Source organism: Pongo abelii, chromosome 2, assembly GCF_028885655.2.
Source record: "Pongo abelii isolate AG06213 chromosome 2, NHGRI_mPonAbe1-v2.0_pri, whole genome shotgun sequence".
NCBI lineage: Eukaryota > Metazoa > Chordata > Mammalia > Primates > Hominidae > Pongo > Pongo abelii.
Genome location: NC_085928.1, coordinates 97645947 through 97666615, shown reverse-complemented (window position 1 = coordinate 97666615; position 20669 = coordinate 97645947). Strand labels below are relative to the sequence as shown.

The window sequence follows — 20669 nt, the reverse complement described above, 5'->3', positions numbered from 1 at the left end:
GCAGGATCTGTAGTAGAATTATCACTGTGGATGATGTCTAAAACTCCTAAGTCTTACCTTGATGAAGGTACAAACTTCGGAGTTTGTATATCATCTTTGTAAGTAAAAGACACAACTGCATATGGACAAACGTGTCTTGGTCTTCGCCTTAGCTCATCAAAGCCATACTCATAAAAATAATACTAAAAATAAGAAAATGCAAAATTAACTTCTTTAAAAAGGCAAGGTGAAACCTTATATTTATCTTCCTGATTTCTGAGAAATAGAAAACCATATATGCACTTCTGACAAAAAATGTCTTTAAGCTCTGCGTGCCAATTTAACTAAAATAATTAGTACTTTGTATTCATTTTGTGATATAAAATATTCTGCATCTAAGTGCGTAAGATCCCAGAGTATTACTAACTATTCCAAAAGTTTACTTCTGAAGAGTTGACCACTGGGAGTTTCCTAATAAAAATATATAAACAGAGCCTAAGCTCCCAGGTCAGCTCAGAATAGCCAATCTAATACAAAAAGCAAAATACTAAGAACACAATCTCAACTAAATCAAACTATGGTTTTGCTATTTCAAAAGAAAAACACACCTGGACTCCAATTGCAAACAAAGTAGCAAAGGAGATACGGAAAAGAATCTGAACATAGGTGACAAAGATAGCCTTCCCTCTTCCCATTACCCATTAGTCTTTCCCCTTCACCTCTTCACCACATTCAGTATAGTACGGTTTTTTAACTTTCAGAGTAGTGATTTTCACTTTAAGAATGCCTGAGTTTATGAACACAGTAGTACAGTTCTTCAAAGCCCATTCCCCTGGGAAACTATTGATTTCAATAATGTTGTTATTGCTCTAAAAATGGCTGGAGTTTTTTAAAAACATAAGGCCAGTTTGCAAGTCCTTCTAGAAATGCCAATAACTATCTCACATGTATACTTCACACCTACCAATATTGCTACTGTCCAGAGGGTAATCGAATGAGTCAGTTCCAAATGACTTTGGTGAATATAATTTTTGCTAAAAGCCCACAACAATAGTTCTTAAAATTTTATTTTACATAAATATAGCAAAAATTAAAGAAAGAACATTTCCAGGGAAGTTAACATTACTACTTTTCACAAACAGTCTATTTGGTTATAGACATTTTTTTTAATGTTAAAAAGAACAGGTGCCAGGTGTGGTGGCTCACAGCTATAATCCCAACACTTTGGGAGGCTGAGGCAGGCAGGATCACCTGAAGTCAGGAGTTTGAGACCAGCCTGGCCAACATGGTGAAACCCCATCTCTACTAAAAAAATACAAAAAATTAGCCAGGTGAGGTGGCAGGCGCCTATAATCCCAGCTACTTGGGAGGCTGAGGCAGGAGAATCATTTGAACCTGGGAGGCAGAGGTTGCAGTGAGCCAAGATCACGCCACCACATTCCAGACTGGACAACAGAGCGAGACTCCGTCTCAAAATAAAGTAACAAAATACTAATAATCAAAAAACAAGAATAGGGAGGCCGAAGTGGGAAGATCACTTGAGCCCAGGAGTTCTAGACCAGACTGGACAAAACAGTGAGACCCCCATCTCTATTTAAAAAAACAAACACAAAAACAAAAAACCATTGCTTTATAGACAAACCTCATATAAAAACTTAACACTAAAGCACATCAAATGTTACTCTTATATAGGTGTAGTATATGTCAATTATACTTGAATAAGGCTTAAAAAATAGTTCGAGGTTTGCATCTTTAAAAATGTTAATAAAGATAGAAAATACCTATCAAATCAATAGTACAAAATGTTATGCATTAAGATTATTTCAAGGGGTTTCAACTTTACCTTGAAAGATGAGTACTATCTTAGGCAAGCAATCTTTCTAGGCCAGGAAATGCCAAGGTTTCAAAATGAAATGAGGTGTGTTGAGGGCAATGATCATAAAAACCAGGCCACAGTCTACTGGCAGGAAGAGCTAGACTAGGGAGTCTATAAATATTACCCTGTAACCTTGAAGACCCACTGTATGTTTCTGAGACATCTCAGAAAACACTGAACAAACAGCAGCAACAGACACTGGAGTCTGGAAGTGATATGCAGACACCAGAGTCTAGACTAGTGCGGGGACAGAGAGAACTGAAAGGGAATTTTACAGGATTTGGTAACAAACAGGTATGAGATCACAACATTACAACGGATCCTGGCACCTACCTGAGTAAGCTCATAGGCTCTGTAAGCCAAAAGTGATGTAATTCGATTGGCATTCTTCGACACGTGACATTCATGCTTTGGTGTGGGGTCCAAAGCACTTTTATTTAACATAGATTCCAAACTTTTTACACCCATGGGGTCATATATACTCTTTATTTTACCCTAAAATAGAGAAAACCTTTTAAGTGTCTATCTAAACCTAATTGTTGACTATATAACATTAATATTATGAAATACTTCTTTGAATACAGATCAACTATCCCAACCATTTTTTCCCTTTAATATCTCACAGAACAGCTGGGCATGGTGACTCAGGCCTGTAATCTCAGCACTTTGGGAGACCAAAGCAGGCGGACCACCTGAGGTCAGGAGTTCGAGACCAGCCTGACCAACATGGCGAAACCCTGTCTCTACTAAAAATACAAAAATTAGCAGCGCATGGTGGCACACGCTTGTAATCCCAGCTACTCAGGAGGCTATGGCAGGCAGAACTGCTTGAACCTGGGAGACGGAGGTTGCAGTGAGCCAAGATTGTGCCACTGCACTCCAGCCTGGGTGACAGAGTGAGACTCCATCTCCAAAAAATAAATAAAATAATACCTCATAGAACACTTTTACCAAATTTGAAGCAGTAAGAAAAAGCTAATCACTAAAAAAAAAAAAAAAAAAAAAAATCATTTGAACTTGTTTAATAACAATAGAAACTCCATTCATAATACTCTTCACTAATATAAATTATATTACCAACATATTACTCTCTACATTCCTTTCTTTGGAAAGGAAAACAAACTTTTAAGTATAGTTAGCTTAGATCAAAGATAGCAAATAGGCCAGGCACAGTGGCTCACGCCTGTAATCCCAGCACTTTGGGAGGCTGAGGCGGGTGGATCACGAGGTCAGGAGATCGAGACCATCCTGGCTAACACGGTGAAACCCCGTCTCTACTAAAAATACAAAAAATTAGCCGGGCTTGGTGGCGGGCACCTGTAGTCCCAGCTACTTGGGAGGCTGAGGCAGGAGAATGGCATGAACTCGGGAGGCAGAGCTTGCAGTGAGCCAAGATGGCGCCACTGCACTCCATCCAGCCTGGGCAACACAGCAAGACTCCGTCTCAAAAAACCAAAAAAACAAAAAACAACACACACACACAAAAAGATGGCAAATAAACCATTTTCAAAAGTATCTTTAACTACCAAACACTAACAAGCATGAACTTTTAAACAATCTCCTGAAGATTTAGCATCATCTAAAAATTAAAATCCAAATCAAGTGTAGTTTTTCATACATGAAATGTGTAAGTTTAAATTACCTTCATTATTTTAAAAATAACAACATCACCCATTGCCCCCGTGTCCAAAGGATTCGCTTGTAATAAATCAGCATACCTAGAAAGATAGACACCTAGAAAAGACGGAAAAATTAAGTAAACTGATTACATTTTTCAAAATCACTAGGACTAAAATAAGACATTTTTAAAAAGTTATCCTTCATCAATTTGAAGTGTGCAAAAATCAGAAACAAAAGATAAAACTGATCTTACATTTCAGAACCTATGACTAGTCTCTTTTTCTGGGAACATAATAAAGCATGAATTTAATAACAACTGCAGTGAAATTACGAGATAATGTATTTTTAGACAACAACTTAGCAGTAGATATTTATATTTAAAAAGAAAAAGATTACCCATGGAAGGACTGCCAAGAATTGTTATTTTGGACTGACCCACATGTAATCCTTTTTCACATATGGTTTGAACCTAAATTAAAAAAAAAATACTTCATCTTGCAGTCATAATAACATTTAAAACATGAAAAAATAATTTTATAAACTTGGTTTAAATAAAAACAAAGCTTCTTAACTACGTATCATTCTAGATCACAGAAATCTTATATATTTGCCACTTTATAAATATTAACGTAAAACTGACTTACACTTCTCAAAGTAACCATATCTAGAATCCATTTTTCTCTATTTAATTTTTTTAGAGATAGGGTCTCCCTCTGCCCCCTAGGCCGGAGTGCAGTGGCATGACCTTGAACTCCTGGGCTCAAGTGATCCTCCCACCTCAGCCTCCCAAGTAACTAGAACTACCAGCGCTCGCCACCATGCCTGGCTACTTTTCAGTCATTTTTCTTCATGCCAGGCGTGACAGATACTCTTAACTCCTGCCACTCAATATATATAACCATTACTTTTCAAAGAGAACTAGAAACAGCAAAATATTATTCCACCTAAATATCTTCGATTAAAAGGGGAAAAAACAGAACAGGCATGGTAGCTCACGCCTGTAATACCAGCACTTTGGGAGGCAAAGACAGGCAGATCACTTGAGGTCAAGAGTTCAAGACCAGCCTGGCCAACATGGGGAAACCCCAACTCTACTAAAAATACAAAAAAATTAGCGGGGTGCGGTGGCATGTCATGTAATCCCAGCTACTTGGGAGGCTGAGGCACAAGAATCACTTGTATCTGGGTGAAGGAGGTTGCAGTGAGTGAGCTGAGATCACACCATTTCACTCCAGCCTGAGCAACAGAGTGAGACTTCCATCTCAAAAAAAAAAAAAAAAAGGTTCCAGGCACATAGAATCAACAATATAGAAGATAATCTCACATATAATCAACAATACAGAAGATAATCTTTTTAATAAAGAAAAAAGGCCAGGCGCAGTGGCTCACACCTGTAATCCCAGCACTTTGGGAGGCCAAGGTGGGTGGATCACGAGGTCAGGAGTTCAAGACCAGCCTGGCCAACATGGTGATACTCCGTCTCTACTAAAAATACAAAAATTAGCCAGGTGTGGGGGGTGTGTCTGTAACTCCAGCTACTTGGGAGGCTGAGGCAGGAGAATCGCTTGAACTCAGGAGATGGAGGTCACAGTGAGCCAAGATCACGCCACTGCACTCCAGCCTGGATGACAGAGCAAGACTCCATCTCAGAAAAAAATAAATAAATAAATAAAGAGAAAAGTATTATTATCAAGCACATTCTAGGGGAAGAAAATAGGACTGGTCAGAGAAAAAACTGAGTACATTTGAAAAACAAATTACAAACAATAAACATTTTGCCCCATTAAATCATGTATTCCACTTACATATCAAAAAAGTCTGTAATTGTCAAGAATACTGTTGAATAATCACAAAATTAGTAACTTACAATGGAAACATCCCCAAATTGTTTTTTAAAAAATGCGTTAACTCACCTGGTATCGATCTACCATCAGAAATGCATAGGATTCTGAAAGTTCCTTATCTAAACGACCATCAAACTTCAGTTCTCTTCGCTTTTCTGTAAACTAAATGAAATTAAACCTATAAAAACTACTTGGCATGTGATTATGTTTTTCAAGCTACAAGTTTTTTTTTTTTTTCCAAGAAATCTCACACCTACCAAAATGGAAAAATAATCTCTATCTCTCTATACTCTCTATCCTTCAGTTTTTCCCCTATTTTAACTGGCTCTTTATATATAATATTAATATAGTCAAATAAACATCTAATGCTCACCGATCTTTAAGTTTCTCTTATAATTTTACCACATTCCAACTCTCCCACAGATTATAAATTCATGCTTTAATTATCTTTGTATTTTCCATTTTACTTAACATGGTATACTGCATCCAACAGGTGGTTTAATAAATCTGCTGAATGACCAACTTCTAGACTATAAGCTCAATTAGGACAAGAAAAATGCTTCTTTTCTCTATAACTGTATTCTCAATGCCAAGCACGTAAGATGTGCTCCACACATATTTATAGGATGGAAGAGTGACTTTATCTAAGTAGTTGGAACTATAAGTTATCCTAAACCACTGGCTTTCCTACCTATAAAATAGATATGCATTTAAAATATAAAATATCTAACATTTTATATTCAGGCTATTACTGCTCTTTAATAATATAACTAATGTATCTTCAGACTAAATTTTCATATGAAATTAACAAATAATCGCTATCATAGCATGAAACCACATCAATTCAAACTACTAAGATTTTAATTTTCTCTGGGATTCAGTGCCCTTTAGGGAACCTTTCAAAATTAAATCCTGGTACCACTTGGTTAACCAACTCACAAAAATAAAAAATTCATGTTTCAGGTCCATCGGAAAGCATTATGCATCAAATATTTCAAAACATCTATACATGCTGCCTTTTCCTAAATCAAAACTCAAATATTCTAATTTGTACATGAAACTTAAGTTCACTGTCTAACATGCTCAATTATTCTTCTTTGTTTGAACTTTTTCACTAAGAATATCCACTAATGATAAAATCATAATATAGCCACCAGGCAATAATTGTGGAAAAAATTAAGCATGTCCTAAAAACAAACACACCCACATATTTGACTTCATTAATTACTTTCCAATTTAGGCATTTAATTAACATGTACAATACTCAAAAGAACAAAAAGCCCTACGAATTCCAATTTATTTATTTACTTATTTATCCGAGACAGAGTTCTTGTTCTATCACTCAAGCTTGAGTGCAGTGGCGCGATCTCGGCTCACTGCAACCTCATGGGTTCAAGCAATTCTCGTGCCTCAGCCTCCCAAGAAGCTGGGATTACAGGCATGTGCCACCATGCCTAGCTAATTTTCGTAGAGACAGGTTTTGCCATGTTGGCCAGGCTGGTCTCAAACCCCTGGCCTCAAGCAACCCGTCCACCTCGGCCTCCCAAAGTGCTGGGATTACAGGCATGAGCCATCATGCTCAGCAGAATTTACAATTAAACCATTAGCTAGTAAGCTATCTCTATACTTAAGATTTTCAGTTAAAAAGTTATTTTACATAATTGCGTATTAGGAACAATTTAACATAGCAGATAAATGTAATGCTACAGCAACATTTGGTAGAAAAAAGAGTGTCATTTAAAACTTGTTTTCCCAATTAGGCAGGTGTGGTGGCACATGACTGTAATCCCAGCTACTCTGGAGGCTGAGGCAGGAGAATTGCTTGAACCAGGGAGGCAGAGGCTGCAGTGAGCCGAGATCGCGCCACTGTACTCCAGCCTGGGCAACAACAGCGAAACTCCATCTCAAAAAAAAAAAAAAACAAAAACAAAAACTTGTTTTCCCTTTGTAATTTGGTTTTCCTAAAAATTTTAGTATTTCTAGAGAACATTTTTTTCCCAGGCTGTTAACTGGTTCTGAAAACAATCTTACAGTAAGCATAATTTAAAACATACCTCCTTTTCCAAAAGCTCATTGTGTATCAAGCAAGCACGTCTGTAGTTAAAATTTGTTACTGAGGTTGGTTCAAGGTAAGAAGAATGGAGAATATTTACAACATCTTCAAATTCTCGAGAGCCTGGAGTTAATGGCTGGAAAAGTGCTAAAATAAAAAAACAAACATTTAAAGTGTTTAACATTACTCCATCTTAAATATAGCTCCTTATATTTTTGTGGGTTAACGTAACTTTAAATAACATGAAAAAAGGCATCAAGGCTATCTTATTTTGTGATATGCAAAAGAGATACTTATTAACTCATTGAAAAAAATGTAAAACTAGTTGCCTACATATACTAGTTCCTTCAACAATGAGGATCTGGCATTACATACACAGACAAGGAAGGTGCAATTTTGCAAACCTTAAGCATGCTATATTAGACAACCTAAATTGCTTAAAGACTCTTAAAAGAACCTGTGTTTATACTCAACTTAGCTCCTATTTTATGTTACACTGAAGTATGTCTCAGACTGTGTATTTCAGCAAACTACCTATACCATGTATGAGAGCATAAAAACATTTAAGACATTATGTGAAGTAACAAAATATGCTGTTACTGACACACTGGTCTTTAAGTTTAAAAAAAAAAACAAAAAAAAAACTTTGGTGGCTCATGCTTGTAATTCCAGCTCTTTGGGAGGCCAAGGAGCAAGACTGCTTGAGCTCAGGAGTTCCAGAGCAGCCTGGGCAACATAGTGAGACCCTGTCTCTACAAACCATTAAAAAAAAAAAAAAAAAAAAAAAAATTAGTCAGGCATGGTGGTGCATGCCTGTAGTCCCAGCTACTTGGGAGGCTGAGGCAGGAGGATCCTTTGAGCCCAGGAGTTCAAGGCTGCAGTGAGCCATGTTCTTCCACCGCACTCCAGTCTGGGAGACAGAGCGAGATCCTGTCTCAAAAATAAAAATAAAAATAAAAAATAAAATGCTGCACTCACGTGGCTTCTAGTATAATCCACAAAAAGTAGTAGAACATTTATTATGACAACTTAATAAAATGAAAACATGTGGGGCTTTAGAGTCAAAGCTGGACACAAATACCAGACCTAGCATTACTGGCTTGGAGTAAAATGCAGGTAAATAAATTACTTATATAGCTCAGCTCTCTCATATGTAAAACGGCAAACTCCAGCTACCCTAATAACCACTATACGCCACATGCCATACATGAGACAACACGTGGAAAAAGCTCTAACCATAGCATCCGACACATAGTAGGACCTTAGGTTTTTTTTTTTGAGACGGAGTCTCGCTCTGTCGCCCAGGCTGGAGTGCAGTGACGCACTTTTGGCTCACTGCAAGCTCCGCCTCCCAGGTTCACACCATTCTCCTGCCTCAGCCTCCCAAGTAGCTGGGGCTACAGGCGCCTGCCACCACACCCGGCTGATTTTTTTTTTGTATTTTTAGTAGAGATGAGGTTTCACAGTGTTAGCCAGGATGGTCTGGATCTCCTGACCTCGTGATCCGCCCGCCTTGGCCTCCCAAAGTTCTGGGATTACAGGCATGAGCCACCGTGCCCAGCCAGGACATTTAAGTTTTTATCCTCCACATCCCTAACCATTCTACATCCCACTGAATTTTTTTTTTTTTTTTTTTTTTTTGAGATGGAGTTTCGCTCTTGTTGTCCAGGCTGAAGTGCAGTGGCACAATCTCGGTTCACTGCAACCTCCGTGCCTCCCAGGTTCAAGCGATTCTCCTGCCTCAGCCTCCCAACTAGCTGGGATTACAGATGCCTGCTACCACACCCAGCTAATTTTTAGATTTTTAGTAGATGTGGGGTTTCACCATGTTGGCCAGGCTGGTCTCAAACCCCTGACCTCAGGTAATCCACCTGCCTCGGCCTCCCAAAGCGCTGGGATTACGGGCATGAGCCACCGTGCCCAGCACTCACTTAATTTTTAAAACATTTAAGTCAACTATGCAATTAGTTCTTGAGAATTACTAGTCTAGTAACCTCAAATTTCTATCTTATGCACAAAATACTTTAATTTACTAATACACCTAAAAGTCTATACATATATATATTTCCCCAAATCAAAAAGGAACCACTTTTCACTGTAGAGAGAACTACTCATAGAAACTATGTTATTCTCTATTACCTTAATTTCTTTCAAGACACTATTTAATAAGGGTCAAGAAATGTAATAGTCGAAACAGGTCACTACTGAAAACATAATGTTCCACTTGTACATACTCCTAAAGGTAACAGATGCAGCAACTGTTGTCTTTTTTATACATGATTATTAGACTTTAAAGGACATGTCAAATGACAGAGCCATTCATCCATTCATTTACCAAACCATATATATACTACAGAAGTGTCTGTAAAAACGTAGTTTTCAATGGCACAATGTGTACAAACAAATAGCTACCACTATTTTGGAACTGCACACCAAAAAAAATAGTCAACACAGTTATAGCAATACAATTAAAAAATAAACAGGAGTAAGCTCAAACAAGTACTCAAATAGAACAAGCCTACCCAACACAAAGTGTCCTATAATCAAACTTGTAGCAGACGAATATGTTCAGTAACCTATTGATTGTAAGCTCCATGAGAGCAGGAACTGTACCTGCCTTGCTCATTACTCATGTTTCCCATATCCCAGTAGCTAGACCTGTGAGTGCCAGCCCTAAAAATATTAAATAGTCAAGAAAATGAGAAATTTTGTCAAGAGCTTTAAAAATGGTTAACAATATATTCTACTACTAAATGACTGTGATTTAAAATTGATTCATTCACAAATTCAACAATTCGTAATATACAAAACACAAATGAAAGCTCAGAAAAGAGGGTAGAAGCCATATATTGTCTTCATTCAAACCTGTGTTATGGAATGTAGGACAAAAACATCTTATCTTTGTGATAACTGTCCCCAATTAAACTGTGAAAAACTTGGCAAGGAAAGCAGCATGTGGAGGTCTTTATAGGCTTTCACAACCAAAGTGGGCCAAGCATGATTTTAAAAGTTGGGTTATGATTTTTAAAGTTGGGTTTTACACATGATTTTGTTTCTAAACAAAATGACTTCAGATATATAAAATGTACACAAAAAAAGTATCACATGGCTGCCAATTTCTATGAAATTTTATAGTCTACATAAAAGAAATTTTCATTAGTTAAGCTATCCAATACAATTTCTACCATTAATCTAATCATAAGTAAAAAATTAGTCAAATCATAAATCTGCATAAAAGTTCACATCCAAATTATTCTCAAAGTACTTAACATTTCCAGTTCACTCCAAAGCAATGTCCGAGTCATGTCCAACATACTAAAAATGACAGCTGACAGGAAAAAAACTATTGCAAATGAAAAGAAAAAAGCATTTTAGCTCTAACAATCAATATCTGTATCCTAATTATTTTGTATTGCAAATGCCTCAGTAGCTTCGTTAGGACAGTTATAATTTCTCATTTTTTCTGGTGATAATTTCTAAGATAATAAAATTATCCTGCAACTATTTTTAAGGATTTCAAGTCAACTTGCTGCTAACAGCAGTTCAGAAAATTTATTAAGTTCATGTTCTGAATGTACATTCTCTGGTAGTCTATTTTATATCCTCAGAGGTCATTTAACACTACATGTATCTCGATCAATGTATCCTGTCACTCCTTTTAAAGAAAATATTTAAGTCAAAAATCTCAATTATGGGTCACTATTTGAGGTAGTAATAATAAACAACCCTGTGTCTATCCAAATAGGGAAAGCATTATGTATATGAATCATCCATTTCACTCAGGGAACTCAGTATTCAATACACTGTTCTCTAGATTACGACAGTTATTGTCTTAACCATTAGCGGTTAAGTACCACCTTCAATACTGTACTAAGAGCTTTACATGTATCATCTCAATCATCAAAACTATGCTATGAAGTTCAACATGCCCGTTTCTCAATTGAAACTGAGACAAATAGCCTTTGAATTGGCCCAAGGTTACAGGGTTAATGAATGAATCAAGCTGCTGGGATTCAAATTCAAGTGATTAGGCTCCCTATCTTGTATCCTGAAATATATGATGTGTGTGCATATGGCTATTAGATGTACAATGTCCAATCATGTCAACAGCTGGAAAAATGACTGTTTCCTCATTTTATGACTAGAAATCATATACAACACTTAGACACAGAAGTTAATATAAAAGAACAAAATAATTTGGTTCTAATACTACTCTTTCTACCCTCACATCTTCTCTCGAATCTCTTAATTTTTTCTGATTTTAATTTTCCTCTAGAGATAACAGGGCCAAGAGTCGTAACACCCTTTGTTTTATAAAGGTTAACAGCAGTAGCAATAGAAGTTCTTTCACACATTAAGAAATGTGTAATTTTGCTTATTTAATCGATTTCCATTAAATGCCTGTCAGAAAAACAGCTAAGTTGATTACTGATCATACAAGGTTTCCCTACTTACAAACTATAGATGTATTTTATGAGACTGAAGAGCAGATTTAGAAGGGCACTTAGAGATTTAATTCAAATGAGGAAACTGACAGTATCATAGAATTTGAACTGGAATTCAAATTTTCTGACTCTTAACCATACTATCATCAAATATTTTTTATTAGTATCATACAAAACACACTCATGATTTTTTTTTTTGAGATGGAGTTCTGCACTGTTGCCCAGGCTGGAGTACAGTAGCGTGATCTTGGCTCACTGTAACTTCCACCTCCTGGGTTCAAGCGATTCTCCTGCCTCAGCCTCCCGAGCAGCTGAGATTTCAGGCGCCCACCACCAGGCCCAGCTAATTTTCTGTATTTTTAGTAGAGTCAGGGTTTCACCACGTTGGCCAGGCTGGTCTCAAACTCCTGACCTCGTGATTCACCCACCTCGGCCTCTCAAAGTGCTGGGATTACAGACATGATCCACCATGCCCAGCCCACACTCAAGATTTGAAGGTTGTATTTATAAAGGCAGTGGGCATAGATATATAATTTAGGTCATCAATCAGCTTTGTTCCTTAATCAAAAGAACATCTTCATCAATTAGTTTTACCAATTTGTTTGGTGTTAAGGCAGATATTTTTGTATTATGTATACATGTATCACAAAAAATATTATCATATATACATAAATTTAAAAAAGCTAAACTTAAAAGACAGACCATTCCTATCAAAACATACAAATGCGGCTGGGCGTGGCGGCTCATGCCTGTAATCCCAGCACTTTGGGAGGCCAAGGAGGGCGGATCACTTCAGGTCAGGAGTTCCAGACCAGCCTGGCCAACATGGCAAAAATCCCACCTCTAAGGAGAATACAAAAATTAGCTGGGCGTGGTGGCACATGCCTGTAATCCGAGCTACTGGGGGAGGCTAAGGAAGGAGAATCCTTTGAACCTAGGAGGCAAAGGCTGCAGTCAGCCGGGATCGCAACACTGCATCCCAGCCTGGGCGACAGAGGCTCTGACTCCAAAAAAAAAAAGACATACAAATGGGTAATACGAAGTATAAATAAACAACTGTCTGATTTAAAGTAACTAATTCATAGAAGATGACGAAATAATTAGCAAGAGGAGGCTGGGGATCTGAAATTTTCTCTGAATTCACAGCTGACGTCTATTAATGATTATAATACAACCACTCTCCATCCATTTGTTCTTCACAGTAAGATCTTTTTTTAAAATCACTTTTCTTCATTCTAAAAAAAATTACCACAGACAATACTTTAGGAGTGGGTACTTCATCTCTACATCAACAAGGTTGAACATAGTGTACAATTAGAAATGAATATGCTGGCAGGAATCAAGAGTACAAATACGAAACAACGTTTTTTGGACTGAGGATAGCTCAAAGTAAATTTTACCTTGATTACTTTGCTATTATGTATGGAGAGAGCTATCGTTCTCAGAACCCACTCATCCATATACAACTAATGAAATACCACGGAAATTTCCTTAAGAATGAGACTTGGCTCCAATGGCTTCAAAAAGGCAAGTGAAAATTTTGTGGGGGAAGATGGAGGTTAGGAGAATTAACCATTACTTCTGGACTAAACCAGTATAGAAACTTAGTACATGAGAGCAATTAATTTTTGAGACTCCCTTGGACCCTACAAAAACATTAACCAATAAACGTTTTCCAGAAAGTGAATCATCGCTACTCCATTTCCCAAGAACTTTGGAGGGAAAAATTGCATCAAATGCAATTACCAATTTTAATTTACTTTTTATGACTCACTAGATTTAAAGAAAGCAATACTGAAACATCTACCAACAAAATGCAATTCTACAATTTGGTTAAATTCTACAATTTGGTTAAATATAAGAATCATGCCTCAGCCAATAAATAACATACAACAAAAACAGTAAAATGTATACCTTTCCAGTCAAAGACGCACTTAATATGTCAGTACCAATCAAATGTTGATAGTGAACATAATTTCTGAATGTCAAAATTCCCCAAGGATGAAAACATACTAAATATTTCTATATTTAATGGGGGGGGGGGAACAGTTTTTGTTACTAACAGGTCAGATCAAAAGCAGCTAACTTAAACCCTTAGATTATTCAAACTGGGTAGCAAGATTTTTCTTTTTTATAGTAGTAAAAGTACTCTACAACTATCTTCAAATTCCATCTCCACAACTTAGCTGTGTGACCTGGAGCAAGTTACCTAACTTCTCAGTACTTTAGTCTCCTCATCTGTAAAATGGGAATAGTACCTACCACAAAACACTGTTGAGATTTAGTCAATGTATGTAAATTGCTTAGAACAATGCCCACAACTTATTAGGCACTATACAAGTGTTTGCCAATATTATTACTCAATTACAATGGCAGTTATTTTGGATGTCACACCACTGGCAAGACCAAAAAAAGAACTTTCTGAGTCAAGTTACATTTGCATAGTAGTGACCTTTAAGGTATTAAAATATTTAAGTCCTAATCTTAAATTTCACTGGAAAAGCAGTCACAAGAAAAGGTCTGCCATATTAAAATATGAATGCAAAAGAACCTGCACTGTTTATGATGAATTTTTTTTAATAAAGTTGAATTTATGTATTAAATTCTATCCGCAACCACTAACTTCTCTCAGCTTGAACAAGATAAAATTCATGGTGGTAAAATAGCTGCTTATTTAATTTTTTAAAGTTCTATTTAAATCGCTATTTTACTATTTGAACAGCTGGCGTTCAGGGTATAAATAATTACACAAGTTAAAAATTGCTCATTTTCACTCATCATGAAAAAGTCCACTGCGATATATTTTCCTCCCAACTTTTGTCTCTAAGTAAAAATGGAAAATACAAGTTTTACCCAAGAGGTACAAGACTGTGGGGCACAACAGCTAGGTTTATATTTCCTAATCCCTCAATTATTTTCACTTTTAGTGTGTTCAACTGAAGTCTATTTTACAACTATCTCTGGATTTTATCTAATCAAAAAAAACACACCAACACAGTGCCTTTCCAGTTCCTACTGCCTTCCCACATTTCAAACTAAATTTTGAAGAGTTTCTAGGCCAATGTTCTGGTCCTAACAAACAGTAAAAAAAAAAAAAAAAAAAAAAAAAAAAAAAATCACGGTTTGTCCATATTCTTAGGCACTTAAACCTTAAAAAAAAAATGCAGACTTCAAACGGCTTTTATCAAGCTGTGAAGAAAAAAAATAGTTCCACCTCCTACCTCATAACCAGAGCCCATTTGAATGTACTTCCTACCTATTCTCTACCAATTGATTACACTGGGAACTTTTCTCATATAGACTATAATCATACATCTCAAATCTTAACTAAATACACGAAAATAACTGACAGTCTTGACCTTTAAAAGTATCTTCCTGAACCCTAAAATTATTACATTAACTCAAAAGATATTTCTAGAAACATTCCTCATGCTAATTTCCAAAGGTTAACTTCATCTTTGTCAACATGGTTTTTCACACCAAGTATTTTCTTGGCTTTGCCATCCAAACAAATGAACTTTATTTGTATTTTTCCAATAAAAGGCTCAAACAATTCCAGTAGTGCAAATGGAACTGGTGATGCTTATGGAAAGTCAGTATAATGCTACAGCCAAGATTCTATACCAAATAAATGGAAAAGATACGGGAAAAAAACAAATCCTATTATTTTCCAAAGTCAATAATGAAAACCTAACCACACAGTAGGGCAAAAAGGAAGTTGTCTAAATTCAGAATATCCAAAATTTACTGGATAGTTAAAAAATAATACCCCAATAACAAAAAACGATACTAATTTTGACCTCCATTAGGAATTCTGACTCCATATTAACAATATGGCATTAAGATTTTTTTAAAAGTACAAGTAATTAATGTAACTGTTTCCATATGGGTTCCAAAAACTAAGACTGGACTTTTTTTTAACCTGAAGTTCTACCATCTAGAAGACCAAGTTGGTGACTCTTGAGAATAAGGTAACTTCTCATTAGTTTTTTTCCATTGGGAAATGACTGCGCCAAGAACCTACCTTGCCATTCTTTTCAAATGTAAGAAAAACAATACTAAGTTCGAATTTAAAGAGAGAGAGACCTATTTAATCTAACGCTTCAAAAACAAGGGGGAAAAATCTACATGGAAATGAAGTGTGATGGAAAACAGCAGTGTGCATGGATCACATCTACTAATAGAGATTTCTAAATAAGGGAGGACGCTGGCATCAAGCACATTTCAAGTAGACACACAGAACTGAAGAATTTCCACGGGGAGAAGCACTCGTGGTCCTCAGAACATTGGCAATGGCCTTGGAGAAAGCCCCAGAATCCATGGCCACGGGCTATTTCCATAGCGAGACTTCTCAGAAGCATCCTTAGGAGGACACAACAGCTTCTCTGCCTTCGGGGGCTGGGAGGGAGGGGCGCCGAGCACCATCTTTCCTCTCTGGGAGCTGCAGCCTTACGGACAAGCTTCAAACCTGAGCTACTTCCAACTTCCGCGGGGAGGGGCAGCAGGGGAGCGTGGTTCCACCGCTTTCTCTCGCACCAAGCGCGGCAGCTGGGCGGCCGTGGCGGTGAGGGGAGAGGCGGCCGGCGCTGCATGCGTGTTTACGTATCTCAGATGGGTGTGGGAAGAGGAGATAGAAAGGTTCTAATGAAAAGATGGAGGGGAGAGAGAGAGGGGGTTAAGAAGAAGGGGAGGCACCACCTTTCTTTTCTCTGCTCTTCCTGGGGATCTGAAAACTCCTCCTAACAGGCCTTTCGGGCTCTTCGGGGCCTCTGGGCAGGGCGGCCGCGCCCGCCTCAGAGGAGTCCTGAGGTTGCTCGTGGCTGAGGCTCTGGGCGGCCTCGGCCCCCGCGTTCTCCTCAGGCCCAGCGCCGCCGCTGGGCTCAGCGATGTTGAGGCCGCCGCCGCCGCCATTTTGTGGGGAGGATTCAAGCTCCGGAAGCGCCTGCTTCATCTCGTCGTCTCCGCCGCCGCCACTTTCCCAACTCGCATCCGTCGGCTGAGAGGCCTCCGTCTCCACAGCAGTCGCCATCGCGCCGGCGTAAGGAGCTCTGGGAAGCTTCTGCCCACAAGGTCGACGGGTGTGGGGGGAAGGGGCGGCGGGCCAGTCTCGCCACCGAACTGCTCTCAGCCCACCCACCCCCTTCCCCCCGTGGCCTCAGGCTGCGCTCCCGACCTGGCAGCCCCTTGGGGGCCCTGTAGCGGGCACCCCAACCGTGCTGCCCGGCCCTCGGAGCCGCTCCTCGCTCGAGCAGTTCTTCTGCCTTCCCCCGCCACTCAACGTGCGCGCGTCGGGGCCCGGAGGGGGCGGGGCCACCGCGGGCCACTCCACCAATGGGAGCGCGGCACCCGCCTCCGCGAGTGCGGATATACCGCGTCGGGGGGCGGAGTTTCGGGACGCCCGAGCCCGCCAAAAGGGGTGACCGCAACGCCCCGCGAGGGCCTCGACGCCGCAGCCGTGGCATGCGGAATGCGTGGGCCCCTGGCGATCCTCGGGTTCCCGGGGGACCCCCGCCGCGCTGCAGGCGAGGGAGACGAGCTTGGCCTCTTCCCCGGAGCGCAGGCGTCGCCCATTTGTGGGCAAAACCGTTCCTCTGCGCACGAGTTATCTCGGCCCAAACGGGCTTCATAGCAGTGGATGCGGGACGATCTCGGTTTTATGAACTATTTGCATGTGTACAAAAACGTGGAGAGGAGATAAGAGAATGCGCTACCCGGTAATAGCCTAAAAGCCTCGACGGCCTCTGCTACCTGCTATTCTCACCGGATCTTGTATCTTTGTGGTAGATTACTCGCACACGGCCTTCTCTTTTATCTCAAAGGGTGTGACCCAGTGTCACAGCTCCAGCAAGCACTTTCACCTGAGATCCTCTGATGGGACTTAACAACCTGGTGTTAACAGGATTTGGTTCTGGGGAGTTTGAGGGGAGGCGGCTGTTAACTTTTCCCATTTTTTTCCTTCGGTCGCACCCCCCGCCCCCATGGAGACCGCACCTGGCCTCCATTTGTTCCCTTTTTATGGTTACTTCTGTTAAAAATCTGGCCACTGATAAACCTCTAACTCTACTGTTTCTTCCACTGGAACGTTCACCAACGTTTTCCTATAGTAAACGTATATTAAAGAAAAAATAAACTTGTGGTCACATTAAAAAATATACAGCAGGTCGTCGCTCTCCCATAAAGGGAACAACTTCATAGTTAAGAGCCCTTTACATAGTAGTTTCTACCTTGTCCGTATAAACTATCACGGGTTATCGTGAGTACAGCCAATATTTACTGAGTGCTTTCTATGTGCTAGACACGGACTGGACAAGTGATTTACGTGCATGATCTCCATTTAATCCTCACAGCAACAGATATGAGGTAGATACTAGTTTGCACAATTTAAAAGACGCGTTGCAAGACATTGGACAAATTATGGTAACAAGCCGAAGATTTGAAACCGGGTCTATTTAACTCTCCCAGTAAGTACTTAAGCACTGCACTGACCGCTTCTCTAAGACCTAATTTTCACAGCAGCTGTGCACTTTTATTCATTTTATGGACGAAGCAACAGAGAGCTGACATTTTGTTGAGGGTCGCCAGGCAGCAGGATCAGGTTTGAGACCCAGATCTCTAGTCTCAAACTGTCTCCCAAGGAGTTTACAGACCAAATTATCATCATAATAAAGCCCCAGGCTTAAAGAGCATTCCCAAGGGCAACATTACCCTTGGGATTCCTTTGTCTTCTAATAAACATTGGATTCCTTTGTCTTCTAATAAACATTACCACTGTTTAACAGCTGGTATTAAAAAAAAATCATGAATTGCCCAACCTATTCGAATCAATTTAGTAAATCATACGAAAGAGAGTGTAAATCCATTATTAGTAAATAGTTTAAAAACACATTTTAGGCCAGGCGCAGTGGCTCACGCCTGTAATCCCAGCACTTTGGGAGGCCGAGGCGGGCAGATCACCTGCGGTCAGGGGTTCGAGACCAGTCTGGCCAACATGGTGAAACCCCATCTCTACTAAAAATACAAAAATTAGCCGGGCATGGTAGCACATGCCTGTAATCCCAGCTACTCAGGAGGCTGAGGCAGAGAATTGCTTGAACCTGGGAGGTGGAGGTTGCACTGACCTGAGATGGCACCACTGCACTCCACCCTGGGCTGAGACTTCGTCTCAAAACACACACACACACATTTTAAAATATGTTTAAATGAAAAACTGAGGTCTAGGTTGAGGGAAAAATACATTAAGAAAAAGTTTTTTAGTTGGGGGAAGGGCTTTACTTGATTTAAAAGAGAGTACAGAAGATCAGAAATTCACATTGCAGTCCCAAATTGGTAACTTTCTTTTTTGTTGATTCATTGAAGGCATCCCTAAAAGCTCATTTTTATCAAATTCAAAAATAAGAACTAATTGTAGCCAGGTGTGGCTCACGTCAAAATCCTACTTAGGGAGGTGGAGGCAAGAGAATCACTTGAGCCCAGGAGTTCAAGCCCAGCCTGGGCAATAAGTGAGACCCTGTCTCTATTAAAAACAAACAAAAACAACTAATTGCATACTAATGCCACCACTTATCCACTCAAGAAAAGGCAACTCTACTTGTAAGCTCATAGGCTATGCATAAAGCAATCACAGGTTGTTAGTAGAGTACCTAAAACTAAGGCTAGACAGACCCATTAGCCCTCCACAGACGTTGAATCTTAAATTTTGTGAAGATAAAAATTGCTTCTCATTCCAAATCAACATTTATTAAAAAAGAAAAAAAAAAACTTTAATGAAATGTGGCTGGGTGTGGTGGCTGACACCTGTAATCCAGCACTTTGGGAGCCAAGGCTGGAGGATCACTTGAGCCTAGGAGTTCAAGACCAGCCTTCACAATATGGTGAGACTCTTGTCTCTATTTTAAAAAATAATAATAATCCTAGCACTTTGGGAGGCCGAGGCGGGTGGATCACTTGAGGTCAGGGGTTCAAGAATAGCCTGGCCAACATGGTGAAACCCTTTCTCTACTAAAAATAGAAAAATTAGCTGGGCATGGGCTGGGCGTGGTGGCTCACACCTGTAATCCCAGCATTTTGGGAGACCAAGGCAGGCGGATCACGAGGTCAGGAGATCGAGACCATCCTGGCTAACACGGTGAAACCCTGTCTCTACTAAAAATACAAAAAATTAGCTGGGCGTGGTGGCGGGCACCTGTAGTCCCAGGTACTCAGGAGGCTGAGGCAGGAGAATGGCATGAGCACGGGAAGCAGAGCTTGCAGTGAGCCGAGATCATACCACTGCACTCCAGCCTGGGCAACAGCTCCGTCTCAAAAAAAAAAATTAGCTGGGCATGGTGGTGGGTGCCTGTAATCCCAGCTACTTGGGAGGCTGAGGCAGGAGAAACTCTTGAACTCAGGAGGCGGAGGTTGCATTGAGTCAAGACTGCGCCACTGCACTCCAGCCTGGACGACAGAGAGAGACTTCATCTCAAAAATAATAATAATCATAATAAAAGAAAAAAAATTAGTGAAATCAGATTTTCTATATTATGCCTTATAAGGTATAAAAAATTAGGAGTCTCTAAAATGTAATTTTGAATACATATTCATTTATTGTAGATAGCAAAAAAATTTCAGTTCAGCTGGAGAACATTACTAATGTTCACTATGAGAAATATTTTTTATTTATTGGGGACTAAGCACTACTACCTACTAAGGATGTAATTTTGAAGCAAATGAACAGGGTTACCTCCTTCAAATTTGCTGTTCAGTGTGGAATGTGTCTGAAACTAGGATGTATGGTGATGGCTAAGCTGAGACCTAAAGGTAAAGTAAGGAGTCAGAAACATGAGGGGCAGAAAAGGGGTATAAATTTGCTGAAT

At 39.4% G+C, this 20669-nt stretch overlaps 1 protein-coding gene across 8 annotated transcripts in view; it reads right to left on the bottom strand.

Annotated features, from left to right (window-relative positions):
• Positions 1-17156, bottom strand: part of TASOR (transcription activation suppressor) — a 60777-nt gene extending 43621 nt beyond the window's left edge. For 5 of the 8 annotated variants that reach the window (XM_054552030.2, XM_009238894.4, XM_054552028.2 and 2 more), the window contains exons 1-7: positions 16516-17118; positions 7374-7519; positions 5389-5481; positions 3872-3944; positions 3498-3589; positions 2189-2350; positions 58-182 (exon numbers count right to left, since the gene is read on the bottom strand). In XM_054552030.2, the coding sequence (XP_054408005.1) occupies positions 58-182; positions 2189-2350; positions 3498-3589; positions 3872-3944; positions 5389-5481; positions 7374-7519; positions 16516-16846 (1022 nt within the window). In that variant the 5' untranslated portion in view covers positions 16847-17118. Of the gene's footprint in view, positions 1-57; positions 183-2188; positions 2351-3497; positions 3590-3871; positions 3945-5388; positions 5482-7373; positions 7520-16515 lie in introns of those variants that run through there. The other 3 variants (XM_024244356.3, XM_009238892.4, XM_054552032.2) reach the window with 2 other exon arrangements.
• Between the last annotated feature and the right edge of the window lie 3513 nt (positions 17157-20669).